A 25,500-nucleotide genomic window follows, 5' to 3' on the forward strand; every position below is an offset into this window, starting at 1 on the left:
ATGACAGAAATAGTGTTGACATTTAAGGAGTGAAAAAAAAAGCCACGAAACATACCTGATGTTTGCGTATCCTAGAAACAACATACAAATAAATGGTAAAAACGCTGACTAACAAGAGGACCAACAGTAAAAAATGTCAAAAGAACTTTTATTCATTCCATCCTTGTCTCAAATTCAGCACCAGGTTAAACATACATCAAATTTGGGTGAGAATCATACCCATCGAAGAACCAACACATGAATCCACCTAAATCAACACAACTTTCTCCAGCTATCTTCTTCATCCCTCCATCTCTCCTGACCCTCCTCATATATGTCATTTTCTCCCACATCCCTACTTCAGCATGCATGTTAACAAGAAAAAATGAATTCTCTCCCCTCCTTGGCTCCATTAACCCCTTCCTCACTTTATCCCTTATCCTTGTATAGTCATGAACATCATGAACAAAGCATGCACTAAGCAACGTCCTCCAAACAATTGGGTCAGGTTCAATAAGCATGCTCAGTATATTTCGGTAAATAATGATTCAAGGGCCTACTGTAAAGTTTACTCATCGTAAACAAAATTCAACCAATATTGCAACATTACCATTAAAGAGTTTGAAAATAGTCATTACGAGAGAAATAATGTTGACATTTGTTTAAGGAGTTAAAAAAAAAGCCACCAAACATGCCTGATGTTTGCTTATCCTAGAAATAACATACAAATAAATGGTAAAAACTTTGACTAACAAGAGGACCAACAACACAAAATGTCAAGAACTTTTATTCATCCCGTTCATGTCTCAAAATCAGCACCGGGTTCAATCCATCTAGCAAATGATAAACAAGGATCAAGTTTGGGTGAGAATCATACCCATCGAAGAACCAATACATGGGTCCACCTAAATCAACACAACTTTCTCCAGCCATCTTCTTCATCCCTCCATCTCTTCTGACCACCCTCGTATTTGACGCTTTCTCCCACATCCCTACTTCAGCATGCATGTTAACAAGAACAAATGAATTCTCTCCCCTCCTTGGCTCCATTAACCACTTTATCCCCTTATCCCTGTATAGTCATGAACATCATGAACATTGCATGCACTAAGCAACATCCTCCAAACAATTGGGTCAGGTTCAATAGGCATGCTCAATATATTTCGGAAAATAATGATTCAAGGGCCTACTGTAAAGTTTACTCATCATAAACAAAATTCAACCAATATTACAACAATACCATTAAAGAGTTTGAAAATAGTCATTATGAGAGAAATAGTTTTGACATTTATTTAAGGAGTTAAAAAAAAAGCCACCAAACATACCTGATGTTTGCTTATCCTAGAAATAACATACAAATAAATGGTAAAAACTTTGACTAACAAGAGGACCAACAACACAAAATGTCAAAAGAACTTTTATTCATCCCGTTCTTGTCTCAAATTCAGCACCAGGTTCAATCCATCTAGCAAATGATAAACAAGGATCAAGTTTGGGTGAGAATCATACCCATCGAAGAACCAATACATGGGTCCACCTAAATCAACACAACTTTCTCCAGCCATCTTCTTCATCCCTCCATCTCTTCTGACCACCCTCGTATTTGTCGCTTTCTCCCACATCCCTACTTCAGCATGCATGTTAACAAGAACAAATGAATTATCTCCCCTCCTTGGCTCTATTAACCACTTTATCCCCTTATCCCTGTATAGTCATGAACATCATGAACAGTGCATGCACTAAGCAACATCCTCCAAACAATTGGGTCAGGTTCAATAAGCATGCTCAATATATTTCGGTAAATAATGATTCAAGGGCCTACTGTCAATGAAGCACCGATTCGTTAAAAAAAAATTTCCACGTATCCGATACGCGTCTGGGACTGGTGCGCTTCTGACACGGCTTTTGCAGTATCGGATGGGTCAACGACTTCTTCGATACGGTCAAATGGATATTGTATATCTTTTTTTCATTAATTATCGTACATGAAAGAGACAGTCTACCTAATATAGTCGGTTATCCTCATTCATTCTTTTTTTTCTTTACTATCGTACATGAAAAGGGCATTAATAATATTGTATATCTTTTTATTTTTATTTTTGGGAAACATTATAATATCGTATATCTTTCTTCCCATTTTTATTACTAATCCTTTTGATAATAAAAAATTAAAATAAAATCAATTTTGTTCAATAATATTTTACACACGATTTAAATTACCATTTATACTTTAATCTTTTCTCTTTTTTATGTGTCATTGTTATTATTGTTGGTCATTGATTTTTTATTTATTTTTGTACTATGTTAATTATTTATGCTTTTGTCTTGATTTTCTTTTTATTTTATGTATTCTTTAAATTTTATGATTCTGTATGAATAATCTATTATCTATGCTTATAATTTTTCTTTTATTATATTTTGTTAATGTAAAATACATTCTTTATATTAAAAATATTATTTAATACTAAGACGTATCGGAACGTATCGAAATATTAGTATTTTTGAAGTAACGTATCGACATCACGTATCGCGAACGTATCGAAAATGCCGTGTCGGTATCGGTGCTTCATAGCCTACTGTAAAGTTTACTCATTTGTAAACAAAATTCAACCAATATTGCAACAATACCATTAAAGAGTTTGAAAATAGTCATTATGAGAGAAATAGTGTTGACATTTATTTAAGGAGTTAAAAAACAAAAGCCACGAAACATACCTGATGTTTGCTTATCCTAGAAATAACATACAAATAAATGGTAAAAACTTTGACTAACAAGAGGACAAACAATACAAAATGTCAAAAGAACTTTTATTCATCCCGTTCTTGTCTCAAATTCAGCACCAGGATCAATCCATCTAGCAAATGATAAACATGGATCAAATTTGGATGAGAATCATACCCATCGAAGAACCAATACACAAGTCCACCTAAATCAACACAACTTTCTCCAGCCATCTTCTTCATCTCTCCATCTTTCCTGACCACCCTCGTATTTGCCGCTTTCTCCCACATCCCTACTTCAGCATGCATGTTAACAAGAACAGATGAATTCTCTCCCCTCGTTGGCTCCATTAACCACTTCCTCACTTTATCGCCTATCCCTGTATAGTCATGAACATCATGAACAGTGCATGCATTAAGCAACGTTCTCCAAACAATTGGGTCAGGTTCAATAGGCATGCTCAGTATAAAGTCATAAGCTTCTCTAAGAAGGTCAGCACAGCCCAAGATATCAACCATGGCTTCATAATGAATCATCACGGGTTTTCTGGTCCAGCCTTCACATTTCATATCATGAAAATATCGGCAACCCTCTTCTACCATCCCAGCCTGGCTGAAGGCGCGTAGAACCCCAAGATCGGATTGATAATTTGAGACAATGTTATCATTGTTCCTCATCATGGTAAATAGAAGGGCTTCCTCAGCGAACCCATGCTGTGCTAACCCCAATATCATTGCACTATATGTCCCCGAATCTGTGTTTCTCTTTTCCATTTTCTTGAAAACAAGCCTGGCATAACCCATAGATCCAGACTTGGCATACATGTTAATGAGAGCATTACCCAATCGACTACTCAGAATCATCCCTCTCAAGACCAATTGGGAATGAACCAACTTCCCCAGGCTCAGGTACCCAAATTCAGCACAAATAGACAGCAACACCACCATGGTAGCCTCGTACGGCCCAAGCTCAGAATTCCTAAAATACCTAGTTGCGTCACGTAACCAAAGATTCTCAACACAAGCAATAATAAGCGAGTTCAAAGAAACAAATGTTCTATCAAGCTCTTCACCAAACATTTTATTCGAATAAAAAATTCTGTTGTAACGGGCATTATAGTTGATCTCCCTGCGATAAAGGTTGATCAGATCCCTACCAACGTAGACCTCAGAAGCATCCGGATTCACCTGCTTTCCATGACCAAGTGCAGTAAGCATTTTCAATCCATCTGGCAAATGATAAACAGTAGTCAGGCGAAAATCATTAATATCTCCAGGCAACGTCCCTGGCAACAAATCCCTATAGAGGGGAATCGTTAATCGTTCTTCTAATTCCTGGTTAAATTCTTCTCGCACCATCTCATATATAATATCTATAGACGGAGGATATGAGCTTGTGGCGTAACCCTTGATCCACGAAATCGGTGATGGGTTGGCGAAGCGGTGAACGAGTTTTCGGGCATGGTTCAGGTTCTTGAAGGGAGAGAGAGAACAAAGTAAAGAGCACATCTTTGGTGTTTCTTATGGAGGGACTGTGTGAGCCGGCGGCTGGCGTTATATTCAACATGCCAATCTCACAGATGACTAATTATAGTAAGATAGATAGGTTAATGACCAAATTTATTCGAAGGGCACGGTGTGCCAGAGCATATCTTTGGTGCTAAGAGGAGCTAGAGCCGCCAAAACAAGCTCGGCTCGGTGGGCCAACCCGCCTAACCCGTTAAACGGGACGAGACAGACTGAGTTTTTCAATCCATCTGAAAAGCGGAGCGGGTGGACGGGCTCATTTTTTGACGGGTTTATGGCGGGCATAGGCGTGCCGAGGCGGGTCAGTGTAAAATAGACTCAGGCTAACGGGCCAACCCGCCCAACTCGTCAAACGGGGCAGGGCAGGCTGAGTTTTTCAGCCCACTTTCAAAAGCGGGACGTGACGGGCTGGCTCTTTTTTTGACGGATTTGGGCGGGGCGGGCCGGGCCGCCCACTTTGCCACCTCTAAGAGGAACATATTTTTGGATGTTGTATTAGGATTTTAAAATATTATTTTAAGATAAAAATTTTAATAAGATTTTAAATGATTATTTAGAATTATAATGATTTTAAAAAAAATTAAACAAACAAAATTTTATAAAATTAAATTTTAAAATTTTTTAATAGAATTTTTAAGATTTGAAACGAGATTTATAAGATATATATATATATATATATATATATATATATATATATATATCGAAAGAAAGTACCATAATACACAAAATAACATGAAACTCACCATATATAATTATTATGGGTTTTATTAATCTCCTTTTGCATAAGATGGGTATCTTATGTTGTAGAGAGAAACTGGGTGGGTCCCACAATTACAAGAAAAAAGAAAAAGAAAAAAAAAGTGAGGTGCGAAAATCGAAGTGAGAGAAAATGAGATAAGTTACCCCATGTAAAAGGAGAATAATATTTTCCAATTATTATATATGTGAAGTGACCAGCGGGTGCCATATAACCACCTCAGCTACTTTGCAAACCAATAAAATAAATCACTGGCCTTTTCAGAATCAAAGTTACAACTTATAAGAATCAAATACCTATTATGACACTTTTTGAGTCTCTGCCAAGGAATAATAACTTCATAAGTATAAAACTTTTTTTTTTTTTTTTTTTTCAACTAATCTACCCCATATTGCAAAGTCTAAAATTGACCACCTTGGAAGGTCTGACCAAAATGCCAATTGGCTGGTGCCACATTGAAGCTTGTCACAGTTCTACCATCACTGGAGGTGACTTGAGAAGTGAGGCTTTGTCCATTGAGGTAGGAGTTGCTCTGCCAGTTTTGACCCCAGTTCCTTGACATGGGTTGCCACCCAGTTCTGGACCCTTTGATACATCCCCAGCACCACCCACATTTGTGACCAAAACTAGGTTGAAGTAAGAGTGTCCATTGATAGTGAACCTTGTTCCTCCCTTTTTGACACATGGCACCCTGTCATAACACATAACTAAGAAAGGTGAATAAAATAGGATTTATAATGATAAGTTACAAGATATTCAAGTCTTTTTAATTCAAGATCAATTTCATATCAAAGCTTGGGGTTGAGGTTTGGTAGAAGCTACACCAATTTTCCTATGGTCATGAATAGGCCATGTGCTACAAAGAAAAATAAGTGCTTGATCTTTATGAGGTTTCCAATGAGGGGAATGGATTGGTTTTCAACATTTAATCTCTTCACTTTATAAATTAGGCAACACAGTTGTATATCTGTTAAGGAATTAATGGAACCTTAAAGATTGAGATCATTGCCAAACTTATGGCTTCACTTACCTTCTAAACGCCACAGGCACAATTCCAGCCCTATATTGTGCAATTTGAAGGAAGGCTGGTTCAGCCATATCAAAGTGTTGCAAAGGAGGGTTGCACCAACCACCATTGTTGTTTGGCAAAGATGGGTTTGGTGGACAAAAGTTTGTAGCAGTAACAATAATATAGAACCAGGTTTGCACCATCTTGGGTCATCATCACATCTCATTTCATAGCAAGCTCCACAGATTAAGCCATTGTAGAACAAAGCAGTGCTTAAGGCTGCAGTGTCAGTTCCATAACCCTGGCTATACAAAATCCCATAGCCACATGCTCCTCCTGCATATATGAAACAAAAGTATAAACCCCACTATCTCAATAATCATCAAACCCTCTAATAAACAAAGTAACAAACAAAATTTTCCTTCACAAAGATAAAAGGAGCAGTGTTGACTTGGTTTATCGTGAATTCTATAACCAATGTTTATTCATAAATCCAAGATGAATGAAAACAAGATTTGATCATAAACCTTGCAAATAAGTACAAACAATAGACATGATAATATATTTATCATCTAAAGCATAATTTAAAATTATGAATATGTGTAAATTATAAAATTTAATAATGAGTGTGTTGCCAATATAGAGCATGGCACCTATATAACGCACAAAAAAGGTCTAAATGAGCTATAATAGCTTAACTAGCACTGTCCTTTTCTTAAAAAAAAATGTCAGTTGTCAATTTTTTTTATTAAATTATCATTACTCAACTAGAAAGGGAAAAAAAAAAAGGCACAGCATATTTGAAATTTGAATCCTAATACAAAATGTGTTTAGTTTCATTAAGTAAAAAACAAAGAAATGTATGTACTAAAAAAAAAAACAAAGAAATGAAAGGCTAAACTCACCCATTGTGCCAGAAGCATCACCCCCACCATAGAATGTAGCATGAGCACTCTGCCAGCCACCATGGTTAGCAGTGCACCCAGCAGGTTCATGTTGATAAAGAGAACATTGAGAATCATTAGAGCAATAGAAAATTCCTGGTGTGTGTTGGTAGTAATTTTCAAATGAAAAGAGTTATCGTTCTCGGGGAACAGGTTGAATTAATTTCTTTTTTATTCTATTCCTAAATTCTTGAAATTTAAATATTCAATCTTTGAATCAAAGTTTTTATCAAAATTGTATTAAACAAAAATAATAGAGGAATATCTAATCACAAATGTAACAATTATACGGTACTGGAATTCTTGAATCATGGATGAAGACAAAATTCGCATTCCTGCGTTTTACAACTGCTATGGCACTTTAATATCAGAATTTGAACTACTATGACTATTTTAGCTGAAACTTCCCAGTTCCAGTTTTAATCTTTAAAATGATCTTTTCCCAAAGTCTTCTAAATCTTCAAAAATTATATCAAAGACCTCCTTGGGTTATCCCTAACCTCAAGGGTTCAATTAACAAGTAACATAACCTGATATCCCAATCATAGCTATGCTAAAATTATTCAAGACCCATTGCCATGGTGTTCTTGAACATAAAATCAGAATCTTGCTAATTAAATGAGATTAAAGAACACCTCACAATTTTAAAAAATATACAGAGTCACCCAATCATCTTGAATCCCAGAAACAGAATTTAGAAACCCATACTAACAAACAAAAATTTCTAAATCTGAACTGAAATTTACATGCATTACAAAATATAAAGAAAACAGATCTCAAGTAGAAATTACACACCAGTACTTCAAGAATTGAAGATCCTAAACTAGAGCTAGGAAAAACTTGCAGAAATATAGAAACAAAAGCTTGCATGTAGATCCTTGATCCCTTCCACGAAGATGCGTTGTCAGTGCATTTCGAGTTCAAGAATTGGAAGAACAATGCGCTTTCAAGAAATCTCAAAAATACTCAAAATCTTTCAAAAGCAAAAATAACGAAGACTGAAATCTCAATCTCTATCTAAAACCTGGTCTCTGTACATGGCTAATACATTTGCTACTAACTAACAAAACTAAAGAGATATATCCAAAGTGCTATTTGTGCCGTCTATCCACACTTAATCCAATGGTTCAGATTTGTTCTCACTTTTAAAGAGTTGATCACATGGCTCTCTAACTGCAGTAAAGATAATAAAAGAGAATAGTAAATCATCAAATTATCTCTTTCTCTCTTTTACCTTCTTGGACTGATTGGTACTTATTTGGCCCATTACCATGCACTTATATCCAGCCTTCAACTCAAATATTGTAAAAACAAAGCCATTAAAATAATCATAATTTATAGCTAACAGTGTGCCATTCTAAGCTTCTGATGCTTTATGACAAAGCAGAAACAGAGGAGAGAAACAGGGGAAAGTGCAGCTTATTTGCTCTGCTGTGTGGTTGAATGCTTGGGAGGGGGCCTCTATTTATAAGTAACATCTGATTACTAACTTGCGAACAAGTGACAAATCAAGTGCGCATGCTTTGGTTCTAGTTGGGGTTCCCAACCGCTAATCTGGTGGGCCATGCCCCAGCACATGCATCCCCAACCAACTTTATAGACCAATATCAATATTCTTTGATAGCCATTAGTTAAATTTTTTATTTTTTTTTTCCTTTTCTTTCTCACATTTTTCCCACTTCTTTATAATGGATAAATGGATAAGAGCTTAGGTATCATTAGACAGTGCTTGGTGTTAAGAGTCCCAATGATAAAAGAGTTCAAAAGCTAAATTGCACTTTCAATTGAAATGTGTAAGGTCTTAAGGAGATGATAAACAGTATCTTAGCACATGGAGGAGTATCTGTCTATCTGGGCAAAATCAAAAGCAGAAGCTCCTTAAGGACATTGGCATGATACAGTACCCCTTTTCCAATACTCAAGGGTCATGAGGAGAATAGTATCTTCTGTGTGCTTGAGAATGTGCCACATAGGTAGTATTACAATGGCATGCTCATTAATTTTTGCAGTTCTTGATTATAATTGAAGTATTTGGTTGATAATTTAATAGAAACAGCCTTGCTTCCAGTTGGACAAACAGTGGATGGTGGTAGGAGTTGACACAGATATATTAAATTAACCCTGGTGTGTGAGAGAAACAATGGTATTTACTTGGACCCTGCCCTATCAGAATCTTTTATTACATTAATGTGGGAGCTTATATTTGGTGGAAGATCATGTCAAAATTAGTTGTTGCATATATTACACTTACTAATTGATTATGCGTTTGATACACAAAAACCATGTGAGCAAACCATTGCATAGAGTCTTTACAATTTATTTCTTAAAAACCTTCTTTTGATATGTCAAACATGTGTAAATAATTAATTAGAGTTAAAAGAGTAAAAAAGTAAGCATATTATAAGGGTACAAAAATAGATGGGTCAAAAGTGATGAGTGAAAAATATTATAACTATTTTCATGACCACAGTTTCAAAAACCAAATTTGGGTGTTTCCTTTTCTCCCTTCTTTGGGACAAGTCCTATTTCCTTGGATCTAACTACATTGAAGTTTAACTTACCAAAATGACATTGAAATATTCTTATTCTAGATGGAAAAAATTAGATTTAATCTCTTTTAAATTGTATAATATATTGAGACCAGGTGCTCTTGATCTCTGTCTGACTTATATGATTCACAAGCATGATACTGTCGTATCATGTGTCAGAAATTTGTTTATGAAAGAAAATGAAAATAAAATAGAATCTGGAAAGGGAGGAAATTAAGGATCTCCATTGTTCTTCTTGAACAAGTTCATTGTTTTTTTGTGTATATTTATTGATTTTCAAGAGAGTTTTGCTACTAAAATGATGAATCAAATGTGTTACACATGGGATGAGGCAGACATTGTGGATAGTTTTCCTGAGGCTTTGTTGGATGTTAGGTCACATGAAATACAATGGCCAGAAACTAGTATTCAATATGATTCATACTTCAAAGACTACATTGCTTTTGTTAAACCGACCAGTGGAAAACAAGGATAACATGGCATTTTTAATACCAATCTTATCTTCTTTGTTATCTAGATTCCTTTTTTAAGAGAACATTACACTTTTCTTTTTCATGGGTTGGGGGAGACTAACATTCAGTGTCTAAGAGGAGAGGAGTTTAGAAAAGTGATTCAAAAGAATGTGAGTTCAGCAGTGTTTAAATCAGTTTCTTTTTATTTTGTGATTTAATTACAATCGAGTTATTCCTATTAAAACTATTAATTTTTTAGAGATTTTTTGGCCTAACGTCATGAAGTAACATAGATGAAAGATTAGCTTGTTTCAAAATTATTTTTTTGTAGCTTTAGTTTTTAAAGAACTTAAAAAAATTCACAACCTTATACTAGCCAGTGAACCTTTGCTTTTTGTTACAATCTAATAGATGAGATGTCCAATTAGAGATTGGTATATTAATATAGGATCTGTTTGCCCTCTCTCAGGTACCTATGAGGAAAGTACCTTAGAGATCAGCAGATCACTGTGCACAATAATAAAAACGACATAGTCAAGGCGTGGGGTGTGTACAGTGACAAGCTAAGAGAGAGGGTTTTGAGAGTGTGTGTACCTTATTGGGTTAACCCCTTATTTATAGACGGGTTACCTTGCAGGAGTGGACTTCTGGGCCTCTTAGGAGTATCGGTGGTCCAATTGTTAATCCATTAATGCCGTACTAGGATTAATATAATTAAAGAATATTTTCTTAATTTTCTCTTTGCTGTTAGCCCTATTTGGGCCTTCTAGAATGTGGGCCTTTGTCAGGTCCATAATAGTTGTCCCCCAGCCCGGCAGTCTGGATGTTCGGCTGCCGGGGAGCATATTATGTTGATCTTTTGTTTTATCGGATAAGTATAGCTGGGTCGTTGTGCATTGCTTTTGATTGCATTTGCGAATATTTTATTATTCTTAGTGTCGGGAAGTCGGCCATGTTCTTGGTTTGAGCCTTATTAGCCTTTGATCTATGACATATGGCTTCAGCCATCTTGTTGTGTTTAATTCTTGCCTCAGACATCTTCCTTTGCTTCCCTACTCGGTAGCTTGAGTATCCAAAATGAAGCATGTAGAATTATAATCTTGTTAGTCAAACTTTCGTGATTGAGGTCTCTATTAGAAGTGGAAAGATTTTCCCTTTGACCACTGTGTCGGGGTCTTATTGATTCACTGATCCATGTTCTGAATCTATGGATTCTTGTCGATCCGTGTCCCGGATTTATTTTTTCTTATTTCGCTCTTTCTTTTATGCCAGGCTTCATGAGTCGAGTACTGAGTATGCTATTTCGATACTCCTCCCTAAACCTTTTTGGCTGAGGTATGTAGCTCGGACTAGTTGACCAATCTTTTTAACTGTCTTACCAATATATTGACTTTTGAGGATTGTAGTTTCCTCATTCAACTTGAATTATTGTGTTATTACACTGTCGCCCCCCAGTCCGGCAGTCTGGAAATCCAGGTTGTCGGGCTGTATTACTTTAATCCAAGTATTCGTATGTCGGAATACCAATTTCGCTTTTGTGATTTGCCTTTTATACTGATTTGGGGATCTTTGATCCCTCTTTTAATTGATATTGTCGGGGTTTGTTCCCGATTCTTTGCTCATTCTATTTGCAAAGTTGAATTCTTCCTTGCTATAATTAGCTCGGTTTTATATACCACAACTTTCTTTATTTGAACTCGGCTTTGCCAGAATCTAACAGTGATATCGCCTTTTGTTTCAACCCGGGTGCATACCGTGGTTTTCACATATTTTGGCTTGATCAGAGTCATTTTGACAAAATTCACCTTTTTGAGTCCGACTCGTATTGCCGTGATGTTTTAATATTTGAGTCATGCTTCTTTAGCGGTGACTTTATTATTTAAGCCCCTGCTTCTTTTGCAATGACTTTCATATCTGAGCCCGGCTTCTTTGGCCATGGCCTCATTTAACTCAGCTTTTTCGCCTAATATTTCGAAGGTGTTTCTGTCCTTCGATGTACTTTGCCCATATTTTCTATCTCCAGCTTCTATTTTTCGACCTAGCCAAGGTCGTGCTATTAGGACTCGGCTTATATGCGGAGCCATATCTACAGAGGTATATATTTGTTCCTTCATTTTATTTTAACCCGGATTCGAATGTTCAGGTCACATCGATTTTAGGCTGGGTTTCGCCAGAATCTCGTGGTGATATCGTCTCCCATTCTAGTCTGACTTCTCTGTCGCGGCATTCACAAGTTTTGACTTTAACCAAAATCATTTTGACGATATGCACTTCTTTGAGTCCAGCTTACCTTAATATTTGAGCTCTGCTTTTTTGCAGTGTCTTCAAGTTGTCTTGCAAGTCTTAAGTGAAGGTGGTTTTGTTCCCCTTCCATTTTCTAACCCGGCTTCATATATCGCGGTTTCACAATATTCAACTCAGCTTTTTGCCTGAGTTTCAATTCCGAAGGCATCATGATGACTTGATTAATGTCAGTTCAATCCGCCTTCTTAAATTTTAGTTCGGTTTGGATTACGGAAGCGTCCTCCCGCTTTCCCCGAATTGGGCTTGATGTTGTGACACATGCACTATTCTTTTACTCGAATCCGGATTGGATCCGTTTTTAAAATTATCTTGGATTTATATTTATCTCAGATTGGATCTCGCCATATCCGTCTTCATTTTATCTCCGATTTGTATCTCAGATCTTTATTTAATTAACCATTTCTATCCTGGATGGCCGGTCTTTATCTAGGATATAAGTGCAATCTTATCATAAGGATTACAATCTGTTTTCATATTTATATTTTAGATTGGGGCGTGATCTTTTTGCCAAGATCACATCTCTCCAAATCTATCTTTATTCTTTATCTCGGATCTTGATGATATAGTTAGCATGCATTTGATCTATGAATTTAGTGTCCAAAGCTTTGGAGCTTGACTATATTACCAATTTGCTTAATTATTGAGGGCTATGGCCCTGTTGCAGTTTCTTTGCAAGAACATCTTAAGGAGGAATAGATTTGTCATATCATTATTTTAGAATATTTATTCCAGGGAGTATACTTGTCATCCAGACTTCATCCTGAAATTACAGAGATAATACACTTGCAAGTGGACTTCGCCCATTGATTGTTAGTGCACTCATATCATTATAAGAAATCAAGATATAAAATATTGAATAAAAAATCATCAATGTGCTGACAAAGAGTTAAATATTGACCATCTAACCATTGATACAAGTTTCTGTTCACTTGGCCTGTAAATGCCGGCCGATCAGCTTTATATTTGCTAGCCATCTCTCTTGCTTGAATGTTGGTTGTATAACACCTCATATTTCTAAAACGTATAATTATATATGAAAATAAGGATTAAAGGGTAGGATTAGGGAAAATCCTGAAGTTAAGGTCAAAATGCAAAGAAAGGTAAAACGGTAATTAGCCAAACATGTAACCCTAGGAAAGTAAAATTGAGTAGGAGGTCACAAATGAGAAAACTAACCCTGGAAATGGATTCAGAACAAAAAATTGAGTGGTTAGGCAAGTTTCAGAAAATTGAGTGAATAGTATTTTTACCAGGTAAAAATATCGCGGTACAGTTGCACGTAATGCGTGCCAATTGAATTTTGAGCTCTAGGTTTGGACATAAGTTATAAATGTTATATAAGACTAAAAAATATGATTTCTGAGAAAAATTGACGGAAATTAGTGAGTTGGGAAAGCGTGCCCACGACACGCATAACAGCTTAAAACTGCAAATTCTCCGAACGACCGAAAAACTTCGGATTCATCTGATCAAGGGAAATTAAAGGACAATGGTTAATGTTAAAAATTAGAGTTTCTAAATAGGTTATGAAATTATGGACGTTTAGTGAAATATGCGGGAGAATTTGAATTAGTTTGAAATCGCGTGAGGTGGCGGTGGGGCCCACCTCACTTAAGTGACTTGGCCACATGGACCAGCCACTATTCATCGTCATCTAAAACTCCTTTCTCTCTCTACAAAACCGTGGAAACCCCCCCCCCCTGGCCATTTTTGTTTCAAATTTCCTCTTCCTCATAACTCCTTCAATACAATCCCGAATCAAGAAAAGTTTGTGAGCAAAGTTGTTGGAAATCATCATCCGAACACATCCCACCGATTAGTTTTCCTTGAAACCCTCTCATTTAAGAGAAAAGGGCCTAAACCAGCAACGAAATTTGGAGGAGTTTTTGTGATTTTGGAATTGTTTGTTCAAGCCATTGCTTGGGGATCACTTGGAGGGGTCCTAGGCCAAGCTTGTGAGTATATTTCAACCCCTTTTATGGCTTGATTCATGAATCTAAATTCTGAAAACCTAGAGCATGAGTTGTGTGATTAATGTAGTTAGAGAGCTCAAATTGAAATTGTGTATTAGATGAAAGTGACTTAGAATGATGTTTTAGAGTGATTAATGTCATAAAAATTATTGGTGAATTGTTTGGTAACTTAGCCAGTTTTGGAGTTGATGATGCATGACTTTGTGAAATTGATTGATGGTAGGATTGTGTAATTGAGTTGTTGAGTGTTTGTATGGGTTGATAGTGATATTGTATGATGGTTGGGAATGTTGAATTGGATTGGATAACCATTGGTAGGAGGCCATGTACATTTTGGTCATAGTGAGGAAATTGGGGATTTGATGTTGTAAAATTATGTGGTTGATGTGTTGTAGTGTTAAATGATATTTAGAGGTGTTGTAATGAGTGGATGCATGGAAAATTAAGGAAAAATAATTGGATTGTGTGGATTTTGAAATTGGACCTAGAGTGGAATAAATGAAAAAATGGTGTTGTAGTGGTGTAGGGTTGAAAGTGGCACCTAAAATGTTGTTGTGGTAGCATTATGATGCTAAAGAAAAATAAAAATAAAATTTAGGAAAATATTTTGGAAATTAACACCTATATGGCCGAACCTACCATTGTGTAGGGGAGGATTTTGGTGCTTTGTAATCTTGGTTGATTGCACCTTGTATTGATGATCCTTGTGTGATCATTGTAGATTGTCTCCTGCGGAATTGAACTCGAAACCGTGAGCTTGGTAGGTTGTCTTTGATCCCGAACCAAAGGGATTGTGGTAAGTGGTCTTGAACCTATGCATGTATAGTTTATAAACTTGCATATATTTTAGTTGGTTGAAATTAAAATGGAAATGGCCTATGTGTAGGCATTTCTGGTTAACCAAGCTCGAGGATATTGTGAATTGGAGCGATCAAGTGAAGGAGATTATTCAGGTAATCCTTGGTACTGGGGTTTGATCCCCGTGTGTGCTCCACCATGCCCGTTGAGGGTAGTGGTTGGAGGTGTATGTGAATAATGTACTATAACATGTTCATGAATTGTGTATGTTTAGTGGTACATAAGATGTACCGAGTCTCTGGCCAGTAGACAATTGCCTTCGGGGCGTTACGGACTTCCACTAGATAGGTCTCTATGAGGGAGTTCCAGTTGACCCCTGGGGTCGTGGTGTGTGATCCGTAGAGGAGCACACTAGGAAGTCTCGGGTGGATATGGACGGAGGGTGCCTTGGTTGATGTTCTGGTAACACTCCTTGGTTTGAAACCCGTAGGCTATATGCCGGGGTCAATAGGCTGGACGTTGCGTGGCTTTGGCGTTGACCATTCTAGCTTCGTCGTATTTTGTTCCCTATGCTCCCCTACTTCACTAAATCCCTTGCTTTATCCCGTTTTCAAATGTTGTTATATTGTTGATATGCATCAAAGTGAGTCACTGGGCGGAGTATTCTCCAAAACCTCTGGGTTATTGAGATATATTCGTATATCTCACCCCGCTTTGGAGACTTTATTTCAGGTAGTGTCAGTGGAGTTGGAGCGACGGGCAAGAGGCCCGTAGGATGAGCTCGTAGACTTATGATGATTTTGAATTTTGGGGCCATTGGGCCTAGGCTAGACTTAGGACTTGAACATCATATTGAGTTAGGATTATTCATTGTATCATTGATGTTCATGTCATATTTTGTCTAAGTTTAGCTTATGTTATTACATTTCATTTTGGAGGTTTTACGTTGTAATATTTGTAATTGAAGTTGTAAATTGTAATATGTTCATTGGAGACTTGATGTAATATTGAAGCATGCTATATGATGAAAGGGCAATAGGCCTATTCTAGGATTTGATTTATGTTTTATGTCAAAGAATTGCATGCAAAGAAATTAATGTGATTGAAATGATTTAAGATTTTGTAATGAGAGAATTGAATGGAAAAGTAAGCTAATTGATATAAATTGTGAAGGGTTATAAGAGCACCAAGGCATTGCTGGTCATTGTGTGCCACCCATGATTATTAGGTATAAAATTGAGGTTAGATAACACACCTTCAAAGATGGGATTTATTGAAAGACAAAGGAAACTCTGGCGAAATTTTTATAAATTGGCAGAATTTAGGTGAAGTTTCGGAGAGCATATCTCCTTCCACAGAATTCCGATATGGACTTTCCATAAGCCTTTTTAAAGCTTGAGATGTCATCTACCTTGTGTTAAAATTTGGGAATTTTTTGGTTTGTACGCAGCCCTATAGAAGCTTGTGAACACGGACTGTCCAGAACGCACCTGTACAAGAGCTGTTTCTGGCAGGTTTTGGGAATTTTATTCCTGCTTCGTTTCTTGGTCAAATTAGGTGTATGATATGTAAAATTGAAGCTTGCGGTGTCTAGTTTACTGTATAAAAGTTTTAGAACAATTGGTTGAGGGGATTTTCCAGAATCATTAATAGAGTGAGGGTTGTTTGGAGCCTGTTTGAGGTTGGCTGACAAATTTGCTTGTCCAACTTCAAACGGTGATATCCAGAGCAAACGAGAATTTTATGACTCGTGTGGTAGCTTGTTAGAAAGGTATTTAAGTATATATTAACATATCAAAAGATGGGAGGTTCGTAGAATACAAATTCTCTGCAATAATTAAAATACCGAACCATGTTCGGATAGGTAGAAAACATAAAAGTGAGATTTTAGCTAAGTGGGTTTATGGGAACCCCTTAGTGACTTGAGAGAAGTAATATATGATATGTAAGTAGTTTAAATAATTATTCCGCAAAGATTTTACAGTTACGGTCACAGCTTTTATTATTACACTTTATTATTGTTTTAAATGCTCGCGTAATAAAACTGAAAAAGTTTACTCGCATTTTTATAAATGAATTGCTGCGATTGTAACTGCGCTTAATATCATAATTAATGTTAACAATATCGGTGTATAACGGGCTGTTACAGGTTGGTTGGCTTTGCAGATGCTGGGATCCTCGGTCGAGTTCTTTCTCAATATTTTGAGTATTTGATACTTTTATTTCTTTCCTTCTTCGAACTTGACTCTATGGCCGCATTGCTTTATTTCTTTATTTCTTTTCTCGAATTTATAGTTATCCCGGATGGAATCTTTCCACATCCTCTTCAAATTTATCTCGGATTGGATCTCTCCACATCCGTTTTCAACTTCATCCCGGATCTGTCTTCATCTTTATCAACCATTTTTATCCCGGAGGGCCGGTCTTTATTCTGACTTGGCTTCTTTCGCTGAAGCCTTATGTTTATGGAGACAAACTTTGTCTCTTTGAATTGCAGCACTGCTTCTTCTGCCATGACTTTTTAAATTTGGGCCCCACTTCTTTTGTGGTGCTTTTTTATCTGAACCCGATTTCATTAGTCGCGGCATTTTAATTGGAGTTTGTTTCTTAACAATCTGCAAAAGTAAAATATCGACATCTTGATTTTAAGTTTGGGGAAGCGATATTCGCCTTTTTTCTCGGCTCGACTCTCTGGCCAAATCTTATCTAGATGGATTTCCTTCCTTATTTGAGTGGATCTGGACTTCTTCTTTTCTTTTTATTTTTTTGAGGGAATCTCCACGCCACCTGTTTAATTATTCCTTGCATCGTAATAAAGTATGAAGAAGGCAATTAGCAATAATTTTGATCTAATCAACAATCAATAATTATCCAGTTGCAATAAGGTAATAAATAATTATCCAGTTGCAATCAGAAATCAATGATAATTCAATTATTAAATTATAATTGACCATATTTTATGTTATCTGATCTGATGGAGCACCCATCATAAAGCTCCATGCTCCCCCATTTTCTTCATCTTCATCTATGCTACATGAGACTTAGGGAATGCGGCCTTATTGTGAAACCTGATGGTCCTTTGTCATGATAATATTCAAAATATTTGTCGACTTGCTTTTGCCGACAATAATAAACACATATATAGCAAGCTTTCAAAATTATGCATCCCGCATATCAGTGCTTATGGAAATTTCATAACATATGAATATTTTGTCCAACAAGAATTTCATATAAAGATCATGATAATAATTGACGAGATATAAAAGTAAAGAAAAGAATGCTTCCTTGTTATTTGTAACCATCATGCTTGGAATAGAGGATGGTTCCTGCAGTGTTATTCTCACGCTTATTGAAATCTGATCCCGATTTTCGTCATAATGCCAAACTGCCATAATTATTGAAGTCTGATCCCGACCCTAGTCATGACTTGGCCGAGATGCTTTTTGAAGCCGGCTTTGAATTTCAACCAACTCTCTTCATCCTGCATATCAATTACACATCTTTTGCTTGGGAAAATTATTAGTGATTACAAACAATAATATTATCTACATGAGTAGATTGTGTAGGTATAATATGTCATGTCTCGATAATTGAAAGCAAATAAAATAAAATTATCACAAGAAAAATTATCTCCTTATATTCCTCATCTCTGGGTCTCAAACTACAAAAATATTGTGGCATATTTCTGCTTTGGAGCTCAGCTATTCTCCTGGAACCGGAAGTCACCAACATTTTTTATTTTTATTTTGTATGCTTCTTCGATTGGTGCTCCATCGTCGGCCATATTTAGCCGTGAAGTGTTGCAGAGCATGGTGTTGGTGGCTTTGCTTGAGAAGAATAAAATAAATGTATGGATTTTCACATCAATATCATCATACTATATTCTTTTTGCTGGCTTGATATACAATTTTGTCTTTCCTCTATGGGAGACCCACTAGCCAGTGGCGGGTCGGCACTGTTGCCAGTGTATGCACATGCAGACACAAAAATTTGAGATTTTTTTTTTCTAAAGGGGTGAATGATTTAGGTCAAATAAAGAAAACAATTTAGAAAAATTGAAAAGAAAAAAGTAAATATAAGCCCAACCATAATAGTTAAAATCGGAATCTTATCTAAAATCTAAAGGAGGATAAAAAATTGTGGGTTTGTAGTAATTCGACAAGTCTAAATGAAATGTAACTTTCTATATTTATTTTATTTGTTATTGTAACAGCTTAATTGACTTTTGATTATTATTTTTTTGATGTTAAGTTAAAGTTTTTTTTTTCTTTTTTTGTTTATATATTTTTTTAATACATTTAAAATTTTCTTTAAAAAAAATTCTCAGGGACGCTGCCTCCGAACCCCCACCTTAAATGTGCACCCATAAAAAAAAAATTCCTGGATCCATCACGGCCACTAGCTTCCGTGTTAGTATGAATTTTCAAAGTTCGTTTTAATTTCTTCTTGATTGGCGTCTTGGGTCGAGCTAATAGCTGTCTTGTCGCCTCATTTTTTATTTTTTTAATATCTTTGTTTCCGTGGTCGGAGTGGGAAAGGTTGCATAATATATACTTTGCATTTCGAGGGGGATAATGGTCAATAAGCATTTGGAGGTTACCGATATTAAGTATGTCCAATAAGTAATCTCGGTTGAACAATGCATACCATAAGCAATAGTTCGCTGACCATGTTATAGGTACCATTAAGTCAGCAACATATACCATTTTATAGGTATAAATTTCAAATTTTTGCGCCATAAACCGATTCAAATATTTTGCACATCAATATTTTCTCTATAAAATAAAAAGCTTAGCAGCTATATGTAATAATGCGGTAACTCAGGAGCAGTTTTCTAACTATCACATTGAAAATATATACTTAACATAAGAGGAATTATATCCTTATCTGAATTGTGTCGGGTTGGCTAGTCCGGTGTAGATGTCGAGCCAAACACTACATCGTTGATATGGACGACATTGTCTTCTAGCCCTGATAAAGAAGATGAATTTCCATTTGCAACAAGGAACCGTGTTGATGATGAAGTTTTCTCGCCAACTCTTCCTGACGTTATCCCACACAGTTCTGATCTTGTTTGTGATACTCAAAATAGTTGTCTATTGCTGAAGAGAAGGGAAATCCTATATCCATGTATCCAGCTAAAAATGTTGAGGAAGAACATGAGGCTGAACCCGATACTATTACAGGATCTACATAGATTGTTGCTGCTCCAGCAAAAGATCCACTTGTGTGTCGTTCTACTCGAACTCAGAAGCAACCAGAATATTTAAACCAATATGCCTGTAGAATTGAAACACATAGTACCTTTGCACCTATCATTAGGGGTGCTAAGCAAACCAGGGGCCTTAGGCTCGGCTCGTGAAGGCTTAGGCTTACATGTCTAAAATTGGTTGTTAGAACCAGGCTTGAACTTGTATAAAAGCTCGTTTAATAAAAAGGCCTCAAGCTCTAACTAAAAAGCTCGACCTCAAAGCCTTTCAGGCTGGCCTAATATATTAACTTTTATTTTTATTTTATATTTTTTATACTATTCATAATAACTCTCTCTCCTCAACCCATTTCACCTCATTTTATTGGTTAAACAATTTGTTTGAATGTTTTTGTTCTATATTATGCTTTTTGGATATACATTGAATTTATGAATATTTGTGAAGTTATTAGTGTTGTTGATCATATATTTTTTAAACAGGCTAACATGCTAAATAAGGTTTTTATTTTTTTTTATAAATAAGACAGGCCACAGGCCGGTAATTATATTCATAACAGGTAACATGATAGGTCAGGCTGACATATTTAAACACAGGCTTAGCCTTTTAAGACCAAAGCTTGGCTCGGCCCATTAACACCCCTACCTGTCACCAATTTTGGTCGTGCTGCTCACATAAGGTACCCTTTACACAATTATATTGATTTTGATAAATTTTATCCTAAACATTGAGCATTTTTAGCCGCTGTTGATGCAGGATATGAGCCAACAAATTTTGAGGAGATCTCAACATTTGAGGAAACAGTACATGGCGTATCACAGACCTTCAACTAGGAAAGCATGCCTTGCTCAGTAAATGGGTTTTCAAAATCAAATATAACGCAGATGGTTCGATCGAGCGATACAAGGCTCGTCTTGTTATTGCAGGAAATAGACTGGTTGAAGGAAAAGATTATGGTGAAACGTTTGCACCTATTGCCAAAATGGTTAGTGTGCGAACGTTGTTTGTTGTTGCATCTGTGAAGAAATGGGAGGTGCATCAGTTAGATGTACACAATGCATTTTTAAATGGAGATTTGGAGGAAGAAGTCTATATGTGCTTTCTTCCAGGTTTTCAGCCATCCATTGGCTCTTCTCATCAGGTGTGTCGTCTTGAAAAGTTGTTATATGGTTTAAAGCAATCACCACGCAATTGGTTTTCTAAGCTCCGTTCTTCGTTGCTCGAATATGGATTTGAACAATCCAAGGTTGATTATACATTGTTTTCCTTTTTTCGTGGTGATGTATTCTTAGCTCTTTCGGTGTATGTGGATGACATAATCTTAGCTGGGAACAATACCGCAGCTTGTATGCAGGTGAAAAAGTATCTTAACACTTGCTCCAAGATCAAGGATTTGGGACCACTGAAGTATTTTCTAGGAATAGAGGTTGCCCGAAGTCAAGAGGGTATTTTCTCGTGTCAACGAAAGTACGCATTAAGCATTCTCGCCGAGGCAGGCTTGAGTGGGAGAAAACCAGTGGTTACTCCCATGGAACAAAATCATAGGTTAGCTCTTGATGATGGACCCTTATTTGACCAACCAGAACATTATTGATGGCTTATTGATAAACTTATATACTCAACCATCACAAGGCCTGATTTGAGCTATGCGGTTCATGTTTTATCACAGTTCATTTAGGCGTCACGTGAGACACATTCTCATGCGGTTACTCGTGTTCTGCATTACATAAAAAGGAGTCTCGAGCAGAGTGTTTTGCTGCCTTCTATTAGTGATTTAAAGTTACGTGGTTATTGTGATTCAGATTGGGTATCATGTCCCCTTACACGGCGGTCTGTTACAGGTTATTTTGCCATGCTTGGTCACTCTCTTGTATCTTGGAGAACAAAGATACAAGTCACCGTAGCTCGTTCTTCAGCAGAGGCCGAATACAGGGACATGGCTGCGGTTACTTCAGAGTTGATTTGGCTTAAAGGATTTCTCTTAAGTCTTGGAGTTAATCATTCTGGTCCTATGGATCTCCTATGTGATAATCAAGCAGCACTTCACATTGCTGCTAATCCAGTATTTCACGAGCGAACTAAACACATTGAGCTTGACTGTCATTTTGTTCGGGATCATATTTTCGCGGGTCATATTACTACAACACATGTTCGTTCTCAGTCTCAGCTGGCAAATTTATACACAAAGGCTCTTGGACACTCGGCCTTCCATGGTTTCCTTCCCAAGTTGGGCATTTCATCCTTACATGCTCCAACTTGAGGGGGAATATTGGAGGTTATTTGAATTTTGAATTTTGAATTTAATGTAATGGGAGCTGATTGTGTTTTATATTTAATAGGAACTGATTGTGTTTTGTATTTAATAGGAGTTGATTGCGTTTTGTATTTAATAGGAGCTGATTATGTTTTATTAGGAGTTGCAATTTTACAAGTTAGTTAGAGATTGTCGCCAATTCAAATTTATTTGTAATTTGTAATTCTGAGCCTATTTATGGACAACATTTCAATGAAATGAGGTAGATATCAACTTTTATCTTTGAAGTTTTATTGATCTGAAATAGCCGGTTCATTATTTATTTTTTTAAAAGAAGTGCAACAATATGTTATTAATTCATTAACGAATTTTTATCACGCAACGATAGTGGACTGACATAGATTAACTTGATGATAAATTAGACAGAGATATGAATAACAAAAATGTTATTGCACTTATCAAAGATAAATGACGATTTTAATTTAAAGAGAAACACTCAAATCAGTCTTCCAAAAATAAAAGAAATAGCAAGTTGGTCTTTTAAAAATTTTATATATCAATTTGGTCTCTCAATATTTAAAATGGATATTAAGTTAATTCTTTAATGAACATTCAGACATCAATTTGATCATTAAAATGATAATTATTTTTCAATATAGCTAAATCGATGTGAAAAATCTTTATAGGACCAAATTCATATAATGGACTAATTTAAGCAAACAAAACATAGGTAACAAAAATGATATTTAAACAAATATTACAGACAATTAATAATTTTAAGTATAATAATAATAAATAAAAAAGTAGAGGATTCCAGCACCTACTTTATGCATGGTTGGTAATTAAGACAATCATCTAATTCATTATGCGTCTGAACCTAGAGAGCAGAAGTAGAGGATTCCTGGACCTACCAGTTACCTTCAATGTTATTAAATTCGGACGGGTGATTGATCTGGTCGGGGTATGGGTCACTGATTCAACCGCATGAATTGGATATGTATATAAATTTATATTTTAAATAGTGCAAGTAAACCAAGAGCCAAATATAGCTTAATGTTAAATATTACAATTTATATCTTCACAACAAAGGTTTGATTCTCACTAGATACAATTTTTAAATAATTTTATTAAATGATATGATAAGAGCAGATTGAAAATCTTCAGAACGAAAATCTTGAGTTTGAACAGACCTGATTTTCAATATTCTTAAAAGAAATTTCTTCTTTAAGGAAATTGATTTGTTTTTGTTTGTAATGGATAAAATTCAAATCTCTTATGATGAGTTTCTTAAGAAATTTAAAAACAATTGGTTTGTCCAAATGATAAGTAATTATATTCTTCTTTTCATAGGGAAGATCTACGATATGTTTTTTCCTTTGCCAAAAAGCATTCGGAAGATCAGAACAGATTGTATTTTGGATTTGTTCAAGCAAAACTTTGATCTTTTGTTGAACTTCAGGCTGCTTTAACTGATTTTCAATATTCTTAAAAGAAATTTCTTCTTTAAGGAAATTGATTTGTTTTTGTTTGTAATGGATAAAATTCAAATCTCTTATGATGGGTTTCTTAAGAAATTTAAAAACAATTGGTTTGTCCAAATGATAAGTAATTATACCCTCATCTGTGATAGTTAGAGGAAAAAGAGATTTGATGAACGGAGTTCATCTTTTTCAATTGTTATCCTGATCGTATGGTTAGTCTTCAAGATAAAAATATCTTGGATGTCTTAACTTTGAACATTGAGACAAGTGGTCTGGACATGAAATCCGGATCTATTCCAGCAGCTTTGCTTTTTAGGATTCAATATAAAGTATTGAATTCTTCCATCTCTAGGGTTCTTAAACCCAAGAAAACTGGGGAAACTACTTTGTTCCTTACTGACATGTCTAGAGCAAATGTCACTGTTCCCAAAACCATCCGTTGGACTGACATAGTCCTACCAGATAAATGGAGGCAGTATAACATACTCAATATAATGCACCATATGACTATGGTTGCAACTGCCTATCAAACTTCTCATAATTGTTCTGAAGCAATTATAGTCAATATTATTGTCTCTGGCTTCTCTGGCCAACTCAAAGGTTGGTGGGATAATTATCTTTCTGAAGATGAAAAAAATTCTGTTCTTAATGCCATTAAAGTTGATCCTGATGGCATTCCTATAGTCTCTGATGGAAAAACTATTCCAGATGCTGTTAATCAATTAATATTCACCATTATCCAACATTTCATTGGTGATCCATCCTTATGGAAAGATCTTTCTGCTGAACTCCTATCCAATCTTAAATGTAGAACCTTAGGTGACTTTCGCTGGTATAAAGATACCTTCCTAACTAGGGTTTACACTCGAGATGATAGTCAACAACCTTTCTGGAAAGAAAAATTCTTAGCTGGTCTTCCAAAATCTTTAGGAGACAAAGTTAGGGATAAAATCCGTCATCAATCTCTAACTGGAGATATCCCTTATGAGCAATTAAGTTATGGACAATTAGTTGCTTATATCCAAAAGGTAGCTTTAAAAATCTGTCAAGATGATAAAATCCAACGTCAACTTGCAAAAGAAAAAACTATCAATACTCTGATTCATTATGATGAATCTCCTGAGTCAGATAACAAATCTGAAATTAAAATTAATCCTATAACTGGTATTAATAATTGGAGAAACCCTTCCAAACTTTATTACCAAAAAGCAACTGCTCCTGATCTTCTACTTGAAGAAAAGAATACAAGTTTCAAAAGTTTTAATGGTAACAACGTCTATGAATGGAACATAGATGGTCAATCAGAGTATAACATACTCAATATAATGCACCATATGACTGTCTTTGAAGGAATGACAATCTTTTCCAAAAAATTCGACAATCTAGCAGATCCTTTTCCAATAGATCTGCATTTTTTCTCTAAGTTCTCTCTGGCATGGATATTTTCATGGCAGTACAATTACGGCGAGAAAACAGGCATCAGACTACCATTACTCAGGAGACAAGCTTTTGTTAAATGGTGGATAGAATTTGATGCTTCAAGAG

The 25,500-nt window shown here is 35.9% G+C and overlaps 1 protein-coding gene and 1 pseudogene across 1 annotated transcript; both read right to left on the reverse strand.

Annotated features, from left to right (window-relative positions):
- Positions 1–765: 765 nt before the first annotated feature.
- On the reverse strand, positions 766–4,209 carry LOC133298353 (pentatricopeptide repeat-containing protein At2g36730-like). Its single transcript, XM_061497622.1, has 2 exons — positions 3,047–4,209; positions 766–1,030 (listed from the first exon to the last, which is right to left on the reverse strand). The coding sequence occupies exons 1-2, from the start codon at positions 4,207–4,209 to the stop codon at positions 766–768; spliced, it is 1,428 nt and encodes a 475-aa protein (XP_061353606.1).
- A 1,150-nt stretch (positions 4,210–5,359) lies between these two features.
- On the reverse strand, positions 5,360–12,312 carry LOC133298354 (expansin-A4-like; annotated as a pseudogene).
- Positions 12,313–25,500: the final 13,188 nt, after the last annotated feature.

Source organism: Gastrolobium bilobum, unplaced genomic scaffold, assembly GCF_033153095.1.
Source record: "Gastrolobium bilobum isolate Gb01-03AN ecotype WA unplaced genomic scaffold, APGP_CSIRO_Gbil_v1 utg5530, whole genome shotgun sequence".
Taxonomy (NCBI): Eukaryota; Viridiplantae; Streptophyta; class Magnoliopsida; order Fabales; family Fabaceae; genus Gastrolobium; species Gastrolobium bilobum.

Bases quoted from the DNA above. Each gene is read 5' to 3' on its own strand.
- LOC133298353 (XM_061497622.1), bottom strand. From the start codon at position 4,209: ATGTGCTCTTTACTTTGTTCTCTCTCTCCCTTCAAGAACCTGAACCAT. The intron at 1,031-3,046 runs GCCAACGAGGGG...GATAAAGTGGTT, and splicing joins GTGAGGAAGTGGTTAATGGA to AATGGAGCCAAGGAGGGGAG.